General features: G+C 45.3%; 1 protein-coding gene across 1 annotated transcript in view; it reads right to left on the minus strand.

The window, feature by feature from the left end:
- Positions 1 to 8,017: 8,017 nt before the first annotated feature.
- The window catches only part of UNC50 (unc-50 inner nuclear membrane RNA binding protein), an 11,075-nt gene continuing 6,930 nt past the window's right edge, over positions 8,018 to 12,162 (minus strand). The window contains exons 4-6 of the mRNA XM_004704351.2: positions 10,070 to 10,209; positions 9,882 to 9,983; positions 8,018 to 8,357 (exon numbers count right to left, since the gene is read on the minus strand). Of these exons, the coding sequence (XP_004704408.1) occupies positions 8,221 to 8,357; positions 9,882 to 9,983; positions 10,070 to 10,209 (379 nt within the window). The 3' untranslated portion in view covers positions 8,018 to 8,220. The remainder of the gene's footprint in view (positions 8,358 to 9,881; positions 9,984 to 10,069; positions 10,210 to 12,162) is intronic.

Raw genomic sequence — 12,162 nt, forward strand, 5'->3', positions numbered from 1 at the left:
GGTATTGTAGCGATTGTATGTTTTTCCCAAATAATTATTCTCTTCTATTATGAGCTTTCAAGAAAACCTCATGTCCAAAAAGAACTTTGTGACTGTCAATCATGAAATTACAAAAAACATTCTTGCTATTACAGGCTAAGAATGTAGGAGGGCTTTAAAAAGTTCATAGAAAAATTCCAACACACACACACACACACACACATATTCCCAACACCTGAGCTGCCCAGCCTGTGTACCCTGCCATAATTGTAGCTTGTTCACAGATGTCAAAGACTGGTCGGTCCCCTTAACCTTCAGCTAGTTGCCTTCAGCCTGAAGGCGCTCTCCCTGTTTGCCCAGTGTGCTGAGCAGAGCATCAAACCCCATCATTGCTGGGGCAGTGTCAGGAAATGCAGAAGACTGGCAAACATGGATAGAGTCGTTTTCTTCCTCCCTTCCAATTTGTCATCGTTTCTAGTTACTTTTTTTGGTCAAGAGCTCACATGTTGCCAAAAATGGCTTTCATGTGAGTTCATGTTTAGTTAAATTTTGATTGTTTTTTTTTTCACTCTCTTGAATTTACTTTTTATTTACCTTTCAAGTTTTCTTGGATCTATGGCTACTGGAAAATTTAATTTACAAAGAAATGTATCCTTTCCATTGTAAACAAATTGCCACCAGCATAGCACAGTAAATTTCTGCTAAAACAACTGTGAGTAACTCAAGGTAAAGATCTTTGACGATAGGTCGTGAAGGTGTCCCTTGGTCCCCGAGTAGCCAACTGGTGAAAGACTGGGCTTTGGAAAACCTCTCTCTAAAACAAAAAAAACCCCGCAAACTTACTGCCATCGAGTTGATCCTGTGACTCGGGGTGACCCTATAGGAGAGGGTAGAACTGTCCCATGCATTTCCAAGACTGTAACTCTCTACGGGAGTAGAAAAGCCCTGTCTTTCTCCGGAGGAGCGGCTGGTGGTTTTGAACTGCTTGGATCGAAGGCCCATTCGGAACCCTTCTGAAAAGCCACGGGAGGGAAAGTTGTTGCTGCCCCTTCCCATTGTATGGCTTCTTTCAAGACCGCGTCTTGTGTAGCCAGCCGATTTTGTTTTGTTTTTATCATTTTATTGGGGGCTCATACAACTCTTATCACAATTCATACATACACCCATTGTGTCAAGCATATTTGTACATTTGTTGTCATCGTCATTCTCAAAACATTTTCTTTCTACTTGAGCCCTTGGTATCAGTTTCTCATTTTTCCCCGTTCCTCCCTCATGAACCGTTGATAATTTGTAAAAAAAATTTTTCATGTCTTACACTGACCAATGACTCCTTTTGTGCTCAGTATCACCCCCTCCTTGCCTTTGCTCATGCTGTTCATTTACCTCTCCTGGGGATGCTCCAGACTAGACCTTCTGGTGTCCTGCTCCCTGAAAATTCTGTACCGGAGTCTGCTAGGGCTGGGAGAGGGCCTGGCACACGGTCGGTGCCTAGATGAGGGGACCAGCGATCCCAGCCTACAGCTATCTCTCTCTTCTCTTAATTGCTGCCACCCACTTGTCTCTGCCACCCACTTATGCACATACTCAACGATCTAGTTTTTATTTGTAGGGTACATGTATGTGTTTGTGTGTGCTATTTCTCTGACCAAACTTGAAGCTCCATGAGGGCAAGCCCATGCTCATCCTTCTGATCTGCCCTCCCTCCTCCTCCCCAGTTCTACACTAGCCAGTGAGAAGCAGGCACGCTGTACTCAACAAGAGCCTGTGGCAGCGTCCCGTGAGCATAATGTTGGGCAGTGACGGGTTAGGGGTAGAAGACCCCGTGAGAGTAATGTTGGGCAGTGACGGGTTAGGGGTAGAAGACCCCGTGAGAGTAATGTTGGGCAGTGACGGGTTAGGGGTAGAAGACCGGAGGACAGAAGCACACTCCTAGAACTGAGGGAAGGTAAATATTTAGCCATGGCACATGTAACCACACTGCAACCAAAATATCTAGTGCAGCAGTTCTCAACCTACGGATGGTTCTCAGTCTTTCACAGGGGTCACCCATTCATAACAGTAGCAAAATTACAGTTATTTTTGAAGTAGCAACGAAAATAATTTTATGGTTGGCGGGTCACCAAAACATGAGGAGCAGCATTAAGAAGGTTGAGAACAACTGATCTAGTGGGACAAAGGTGTCATACAGTGGGACTAAGTCTATATAAAAATAGGACATGGCTTGGCATCTGGCATGCAGTTTGCATAATCTCTAGATCTGTGCTGTTCTGTATAGTAGCCACTGGCCACACAGAGTGGCTCTTCACATGCAGATTAATTGCTCAGTCACTAGCTGCATCTCCAGCACTCATTGCAGATGGCTAGTGGCAGAGAGATAGTAAGCAGCAGGGAGCGTAGATAGGTCTTTATCCAGGCGAGCCCTCCCTATATCCAGCAGCCCGGATTAAGTGCCAGTTCTTTACCAGTGCTGAAGAAGGCATTGTGGCTGTAGAGCAGGGCATCAGAGGATAAAAGTCAGGAACCAATATGGAGAAAGGGGCTTCTCATAGCCAAGCTGCTACAAATCTCCCAGGAGGCAAAGGAGGGGAAGTATCTTTAAAATCAGAGGAACACTCAGACGAGCAACTGGAATCTTTGCCCAACCAGGACACCTGGGATGATTTCCTCCAGGACTGGAGATACATGGAAGGTGAGGCACACAGAAATGAAGTGCTCTCAAAAGCAGATTTTGAGACATATCAGCCTGGGGGCACAGAGAAGAGGCGGCACCAGTGTTGAGATGTGCTTGTAAGTGTGCATGATGTATACTGCACTCCTTCATGGGGACGGCCAGCATCCTCTGTGCTCTTACAGAGTGCCCCACCCAGCATCCTGAGAATTAAACCAGTAGATGACATCTATTTGGGTCCACCTTGTGAAGAATCAGCCAACCTTCCCGCTCCTGAGAACATGTTCCAGGCCCAGCACATCCAGGCTCCCCTTGAGGAGCAGGTCTAGAACACGCAGCAGGGGATCTCTGTTGAGGAGATCCAGGTGGCCAGATGGAATCCCTAGACCCTGGGCCCCACAGGGTCATCTCCCTGCCTGGGTTCTGTGTTTGTTTCTGAGACTCCATAGGCCAGCAATTGTGGTTAAGTGCGGACTCATCTAGTTCTTGGCCTTAAGGACAGTTGAACACCTGCATCACAAATACTGCAAAAGACAGCAGTGGCTCCACAGAGTGGAATGAGTAGAAATCTCTAGGAAGTAGGGGAGAAAGGAAATCGGGAACAAAGGAAGTGCTTGACTCAGCTCATTGAAACTTGGAACCTCCAGGAATCCTGGAATCCCCTCAAAGAATGAGAATACATTGGACATAAGGGAGACGTAGACATGAAGATCCGAAATAGAGTGCTGTCAAGAGCAGTTTACAAGAAACTCTGGCTTAGTTTCTGCAGGATTTACACTGGCCTCTCCTACTCAGATCCTCCCTGTACAGCATCGACCAGCCTCCTGCTTACTGAGGACCAGCTGCAGGCTCTACCTTGCCAAGTTCAGGGTCCTCAAGTATCCAGATGGCAACCATGGAACTTGTTCACCCCAGGCACCCCCATATCTCAACAACTGTGGTCTACCTCTGACTGATCAAAATTCACATGACTCTTCCATTGGAGGTACCATGGTGGTTTAGTGGGCCACCGGTTGGGCTGCTAACTCCAAGGTTAATAGTTCAAAAGTGACAGCTGCTCTGTGGGAGAAAGATGAAGCTTTCTACTCGCCAAATAGTTAAAGACTTGGAAACCCAATGTAGCCGTTCTACCATGCCCGCTAGGGCCGCTGTGAGTCAGAATCGATGCTATGGCAGGGAGGGAATTTAAGTGGCCACCACAGGACAGAACCCTAGTGGCATAGTGGATTTGAGTTGGGCTGCTTACTGTACGGGCAGCAATTTGAAACCGCCAGCTGCTCCTCGGGAAAGATGACGCTTTCTATTCCTGCAGAGTTACAGCCTCGGAACGCACAGGGGCAGTTCTACCCTGCCCTGGAGGGTTACCAGGAGTCAGAATTGACTCGGTGGCAGCAAGTTTGCTTTAGTTAGTGGCTACCACCCTAGACAGCGCAGAAAGTTTACTTTAGAAGCCAGAATTCGCTCAGTAGGAGGTTACGAACAATTCTGTGGAATATACCATCATGCCAACGCTGATGAGTATTTTGGGTGAGAAGAAAAAGTTGAAAACCCACAGCCTATTTCTAGGATTCTTAGACCCAGGATTTTGAGTCTCATCGTTCCAAAGCTCATGCATTGCCATAGCATCACTGCATCACACTGTATAGGCAGGAGAGCCTGCCCGTTGGAGGGAGTGTGATGGACTTAGCGAAATGTAAAGGCAAATAAATTAGCATGTAGGCTCTGGACACTGCTAAGTGTGTAGGTGAATTCAAGCACTGGAGATGACATTGAGCAAAGGTAGAGGTTCCGTTTAGATGTCTTAATAGTGAAAATGGTGGTCTGCCCAGTAATGCCTCCCTTCCAGCATGTTCAGAGTGCAAAAAAAACTATGTATGTGGGGGACGGACCTGCAGCCTTTGAAAGTGAACTGAGCTTATGAATATATGACCCATGATTATTATGCTATAAATCAAAAGGGAGAATATCTAAGTGACTGCTTCTAATCATGCAAGCCGCCCGAAAGCCATTTTCTCAGACTGGGTAGCTGAAGCCTGAGATTTAAAAGCGGGATGGAAGCCTAGGGAGAAGGAATGCAGGTGGCTGAGGAGCTGGGAGAGCCCCCCTGCTGGCAGCCTAGGAAACCGCAGCCCCTCAGTCCCAGGAACTGAATTCGGCCAAGGATCGGAATGAGCAGGCTTCAGAGTAGACTCTCCCCTGGAACTCCAGATAGGCAGCAGTCATCCTGGCCTTTCCAGCCCTCTGTGAAGCCTCAGCCCTGGCCGGCAGGGCTGTGAGGTGATAATGGGTGTTGGTAGCCACTGTGTTTGTTTGCAGCCATAGAAAACTAATCTAGTTCACAGAGGTAAAGAAGACCGCGTCCTTAGACGTGCTTCCCCAGGGTAAGTCAGGAACTTCTAGAGGAGGCCGGAAGTAACTAGACTAGTCCCCTGGGCTTCATCGGGGCTGCGCGCTGCCCCAGCTCTCCAGTGGTCTGGATGAAGCGGCCAGACCCTCGGCGCACTTCTGGACACCGGCGTGTAGGGTTGGAGTTGAGAATCTGTGTCAGGAAATCTCTTCTGGAGGACGTCTTGCATCGGGTTGCTGAGAGCCGGTCACATATGTACTAAAGAATGGAGAACAGTGATATTCTAACGAGAGAAAAATGACGCCTGCCTTTTGGTAGAGATTAGGTCATCTCTGTATGGAGGGACTGTGATTTAAAAACCCAAACCAGTTAATTATCTAGCACTGATGAAATCCTTAATTTGCCAGTTTGGAAAGTGCTTTCCACATTAGCTCTCTGCTTCCAAACCAGTCATTGCTAATGAATTGTTTTGGATTTTGGCGTCCTGAAACTTAGTAATTTTTTTGCATATTTTCCCCCAAGGTGTCCAGGTCTGTAAAGAAAACAGTGCTAATGGAAAGATGAGAGGAAGGCTATCAAAGGGTCAGAAAATGGCGTCATAATGCAATTGTAGTGGTAAGGACACTTGGGTCCTTCTATAGCCGAGGAACCCTTCCCAGCTATATAGTAAGTAATGTGACACATTTCAGCTTTCCTTTGAAGGTGGTGAAGTTTTAAATGATTCCTCTTGAGATATACACACGATGTCTGCTTACTTTATTTCTTTAATGCCTGTGAACATATACTGCTGAAAGGATCAGGACCACAGTATTATTTTTAAAAAAAACAAAACTAAGGTTTTGTTACACCTTTATCAATAATGCCTAATAGATGAACTCCTCCTTCTCACCTGGAATGCTCAACTCCAGTTTGGGCTCTGCCCAGGTCATTTTCAGGGGAACAAACCAGAGCCAGCTAGCAAGCCAGTGTGTGGAGAATTGACAGGGCATGGATCAACAAAGTACGGGGAGTGCTGAAAGGAAATGGCTTTGTACAACGATCAGTCCACTGTTAGTAAAAATGTCATGAATAGCGGTGCTGAGCCTCCTGAAGTAAAGCCCTTTGTGGTGGAAGTTGGGGCGGTGCTCTTGGAAGTTAGGAGGCCGTTGTACTTATCACTTAGCTCCTAGTTGTTTCATTGCAATAGTGATTAGCAAAGTATCCTGCAATCAAAGGCTTGGGACTTGGGTGTGATTATCATTCCATGACTTAATTTGAAATGCTGTGTGCTGAAATTTGGTGAAGCGATCTTCTGAAAGCTGTGTTCTCTGAGCCTTAAAAACGGCTAGTTTCAATTGTGCTGTAAGATGCACTGCCTGCAGTCTGATTATGCTTTCTGATGGGGGATTTAGAAATCGGCCAAACATAACAACTGATTTTATGGAATGACAAACTAAAGCACGTCTCATTCACAACACTTTCCCTCAGAAAGGGTGCAACTGCCCCGCCATCATCCCTCAGGTTATGCCAGGCTTTCTTACGGAGCCTCCTGTGTGTCCTTTGGCTGTCTTCGATGGAGGGGTCAGTATCGTAGTGCTAGTGGAGGTGCCTGTTGGGTTCGTACAGGAAGACTTATTTTCACAGTTTGCTGCTGTCAGTGGAAATGTACTAACTGGCCCTGCTGCCTGTGCCTTTCCTCACTGTTCTTTGTGCCACGTGTTCATGTGTGTTAAATAAAGACACTGAAAAAGCCATGCTGGTTCAAGATGCTTTCTAATAAAGTAGGTTAAATCTGAATGACTCGTAGTATTTTTTGTTGATGTTATACTGTATGTAATAGGTTACTTCCATCTATTCTCAATTAGGAAATGGGGAGTGTGTCCTACATTTGGGTTTTTGGAGTCTGCCAAGAAAGTGGTTCCCAAAATATGAGTAGCCATCAGAGATGTTTTTATAGGGAAAATGTTAGTGATGGTTAGGGTGAGCAGTGGGGTCACTCTTGCTGAAACGGCATTGCGGACTACATAGGCTTTTAAAGATAGTGTGAGAGCAGGTGTTCAGAACTGTTTAAAATACAACACATTAGAAATGGAGCTTGACTATGCACCTGAAGAGGGAGGTGTAGGGAGGTACCCCCCCAAAAAAAGGTTCATGGGAAGTCAGTCACTGAAGATAGGGGTGCACTAGCAAAGTGTGGTGAAGCAATCAGATGGTACTCAGTTATCAGACTGACATCAGGGGCTTAAAGCTTGTGTAAAACAGCCGTCCAACAGGGGTCAGCTAAATCCACATGGAAGAAGCACATGAGCCTGTGTGATCCAAAGATTGTAAATAAAATGTAAAGTGGGGGGAGTTATCAAGAGTGTGAATTGTGAACACCTGAATTGTAGAAGGCTATGGACGACAGTGGAAACCCCACATCCATTTATTTGCAGGGTCCCCACCTGGATTAGGCCTTTGGTGAATCCTCTCAACATAGTCCAGAGAATGTGACTAGCCTTGCTACATAGTATTATAGATTCTGGCAGATGCAATCAGGTTGAAATGTTAACACCTACCATTTGATCTCTTTTGACCCACTTTAAAGTTGTTTTTAGTATTTTCTGCCTTTTGAGGTTTATGTTTTGTCTTTTTGTTTCTTGCTTTTTATTTTATATAGTTTTTTTGTATGTGAAATCCAAGATAGGTAAATCTAGAGAGATAGTAACTGGATTAATAATTACGTGGGGACATGGCAGAGGAGGTTGGGAGGAAATAGGAAGCTAATGAGTACAAGACTATGTTCTAGGATAGATTGTAGTCATGATTGTACAACTTTTGACATGATTGAACTGTTGAATATAGTTTTTTAAGTTCATGGAAAATTTCCTGTCTTTTAATTCCATTTTTCCACGAACTTTTGGAAGGGCCCTTATATGTTGTTACCATTCTCTGAATGAATACCCGTCCAAAGTATTGCCCAATTTATATTAAAAACCGTTGACCATTTCTAGTTTGTCTATGCCCTTGTCATTCGTGTTTACGCATCAGAATAAAATACATACTTTAGTTTCAAAAATATTTATTGTAGAAATGTACATTTTATTAGTTTTAGGAATGTATTTGACAGAGTTCACATATATTTCCTCAAATCTTCAAACTTTACACGTTTAGATATCTACAATGATAATTTATTTACAAACTTTACAAGAAACCACCCCTACTCTACCAAACCTGTGCCCCGGGCTCAGCTGTAAGCCGCTGCTTCTCACTTCACTCTGTACTTGTAGAAGGAGCACAGCGTGTGAGTGAAGTTCCATCCGAGCGCCAGGGACAGCCCGTAGAGCAGAATGAGGGGCGCGAAGGGATAGAGAAGGATCACCGTGTTTTTCAAAAAGGGCAATGCTGGAAAAGAAACACCCAGTTAACAGGGAACGGACCTGACTAATGAACACTGGAACTCGCTCTTCCAGCGGTGCGAGGTCAGGGACGCACATTCGAATCCATACAGTGATGCCATCTCTAGCGACTCTGCTGTGCTGACACTGGAGAGCATGTCAGCATAAAGGCTGAACGATAATCGAATCTGGAACCAAGGTGAGTGAGAGGCAGGCACCACAAATATCACTACGGGAAGTGGTGCATTTACGCCTGTGACTGCCGCAGAGCCGCCAAGAGTCCATTTTCAAGAACCAACAGAAGAACGTTATTTTGAGGAGAAAGTTTCGTCCGTTTGGGATTTCCAATAGTACGACAGCAATGACATGCTGCTTTGAGATGGTGAGATCGTAACTGCATCCTATATTAACTACATCTGAAGCAAGAACTAAAGCTCTTTCCCGCCCATCACTTAGTACTAGGACCTTGCTTCTGGCATTCTGACCAAAGTGTTTCTCATAACTGCAAGTGGACACTGTGCTGTCCCCCCAAAGAAACTGTTCTCAACGGAAGGGGTTTACCAGGAGCATTCTCAACAGTCTGCTCAGAGAACAATGGTATTGTGTTCTAAGCACCATTTCAGAAGTTAGAAGTTCCATGGGAAACTGGACTGTAAGTCATAAACATCTTCCCCACCTAAATGAAACACTACATGTTGATGGGGTTACGTGGTCCCTGGCAGGGGAGCCATCAGGAGGGATAGGGCAAGTCTGACCAGAGGAACCTCTCAAATCCAGGAATTAATTATGTTATAGGAAAGCCCTAACATTCAAAATAACAAGGGATAAAAGAAAAAAAGATAAGGCAAATAAGAAGAAAAGTCTCATCTATTTAGCTCTATTTAATGGAGATAATTTGTTAGCATAAATATGTTCATGTTAAGAAAAATGAACTGAAAACAAGATTTAACAATGCATTTGCAAACAGGTCTTGAAATCAGTAGAAGGGCTGATCTTCAGTAGTCATCTACAGACCCTGTAGAACATTTCCAGGGGTGGGTCTCTATCCCAGAGCGGCCACCAGGCTCCTAATAGAGCCATGCAGTGGTCAGAAAATGGAAATGAAGCAAATAAACAATTCAGAAAGGCTTTGTAGATTTAGATCTACATATCCCTGTGCCCGTATGGAATCCAATTCCCTTCTCCTCACTGTGCCCTGAAGGAATGAGAAAAGGGAAAGGAAGCCTCCAAGACAGCGACCAATCGGGTGCTTTGAAACGGTCTGATGTGCCATCTGGCACATGCCGCTCCCCAGCTTGTGGCCAGGAACCAATGCCCCCGGGTTTTTGTTTCCACACTTGAGCAACGGATCAATAAACCTGTATGATACACTTGCTGTGACGATTCAGTAGGATATGGGACGTCCCGTTTGGAAAATACTTGGGACAGTGCCTTTAGTAAGGGCTCCGCAGAGGTAAGCTACTAGTATTTCTATTTCAACTGTTGCCCTCCTCCCCAGTTGAAAAATAAATGAATTTTTAAACTGACTTACCACTGTAGCCAAGGAAGGTTACGTAGATGTAATAGCCAACTGCAGTCAACCATAAAGTATTTCCAATGAAGTAGCCAATAAATGTGTCCGTTAGGATAACATCTGCCAGGGGAGAGGTGAACAATGACTGTCTAGGCCAGTACATGTGATGAAGGCTTTGTGGTAATATTGTGAGAACTGCGACTTACAATTGATGAAAAAGAGCTGGATAAAATGCAAAATGACCAGGAGTGGGTAGAAGGCATTCAAATGCACATCAAAGGCGTAGCCCCACTCCACATCGGAATCTCTACTCTGTCGCTTCACTAAGTACTTGTTAGAGACGAACCTGAAACACACAATTATTCCCATACGACAATTTCAGTTGCACCTAGAGTGACCCGGGCTTGAACTGCACAGGTGTCGTGAGAATGTGCTTAACATGCCATGTGATGCTAACCGTCTCCACGTGGGCTGTGTGTCTCTTCTGCAGCGATGATTAACATCACACGGTGTCAGAAGCTCAGTCATCAACGGAGAGGGGAAGAGCCACAAGTTTAAGTGGGACTACAAGCTGACAACCATTCTGTTACAGGGTCGGCTGTAATTCATAATACAGTGGGCTCTGTGTCTGGCTCTCAAGTACTGGAAATAAACCCAACCAAAAGCGTTGCCTTTTAGTGGGAGAACACCGACAACCGTGAGATGCACGTCAAACAGTATGCTGGAGGAAGTAACCATGCAGGGCTGAGAGCAGTCTGAAATCAGCTGGACAGGAGGAGGGCCCAGTGGAGTACAGACTGACTCTGGGTTGATCCCAGGCCTGTTTTTGAGAGTAGAGACCATGTGCCTGGAATGGAATGCAGTCAGAAAAGAAACAGAGGCTTGTAGGCGATTTTAAGGCCTCTGGCTTTTCTTCTTGGACTTGAAAAGCCATTGAGTTTTCAGAAGACTGACTTTTTTTATTGAGAAGATCCCTCTGGCTGCCCAGCTGAGTGTGGGGCAGGAGTGGGGAGGGACCAGTCAGAGGCTCCTGTCAAAGTGAACTGGTGGTGTAGCGAGAAGTGGGATACGGACTATCCAAGGAGGCTTCAGAAGTTGTGTGAAAGAAGGGAATTTTTTCCTTTCCACGCCCCTTCATATCTGAAAGGTAGAGCCTGAAGGATTTAAGAGCCGGATGTGGATGTGAGAACAAGCAACACCAAGGCTGGCTGGGAGGTCGCTGCCAGGAGCAAAGGGTAAGCAGGAGCTCCCGCTGAGGTGGGGGTGCTGCAGAACAAGCGCATGTGGACCCAGGCTTGCTTGGACCTGTTGAAGATGCCCGTCAGTAAAGAGCAAGAAGTCATATGTACACGTCTAGGGTTCTGCAGAGACACGGGGGCTATACGCTTATCAGCGTGTAGATTACATGACAAGCCACAGGCCTCAATGACCACCAAAAGCAAAAGCACAGAGAACAGTCCAAGGGCTCACGCATGGCCACCCCTATTACCAGGTCAGGGAAATAAGTAGAAGGCGGTCAGGGCACAGTGGCCAGTGATATAATATCTTGTCATCAGAACAATCATTCAAATTTATGTCACTTCCACAGCTTGAAAGACTAGTTGCTCGGTTCAATAAAGAGTGAATGAATCCCACTGAACTCTAACCCCAATCCAAGAACAGTCAGTTCTGATAACATGACCTTGCTCGATACTCACCTTCATGAAATGATCACAGAAGACAAGGGTGGTACAGCAAAGTGTGGTGAAGAAAGCAGATGGTGCCCAACAATCAGTCAGCAGAATAGTGTCTGGGGTCTTAAAGGCTTGTATTCAAACAAGCAGCAATCTAAGCAAGGAGTTAACCAAGTTCATACGGAAGAAGCGCACCAGCTTGTGTGATCCAAAGACGACAATAACAAAATTCAAATATGACAAAGGGAAAATCTATCAGAGTCCAAATTGCAAACACCCAATTTGTGGAAAGTTGTGAAGGACCGTGGCAAATCCCCTCTACCCACAGGCAAGGGTCTAGAACAGCTTTACTATCAGATAAAGACCACTGTCATCCTGATGACACTGGATCGAATTGGACACTTGGTCAGTTGACCTCCCTCATGACACAACGTGAAATTGTTCTAGGTGCAAGTATTTCTTGCTTGTACCATGACAAAAATTTCTTCCCTGGCCTCTTAAATATTCATGGTGGTCATTTCTTACTCATATTTTTATCTCTGTATTATTAGTATTTTATCCTTACCACTTTATTTTGTTTTGTTTTTTTACTGTTTCTGTTGGGTTTTCCAGTCTGTGAAGCACAG

The sequence above is a fragment of the Echinops telfairi genome, unplaced genomic scaffold (assembly GCF_000313985.2).
Source record: "Echinops telfairi isolate 266 unplaced genomic scaffold, ASM31398v2 ScPeMD7_7467;HRSCAF=8505_1, whole genome shotgun sequence".
Classification (NCBI taxonomy): Eukaryota; Metazoa; Chordata; class Mammalia; order Afrosoricida; family Tenrecidae; genus Echinops; species Echinops telfairi.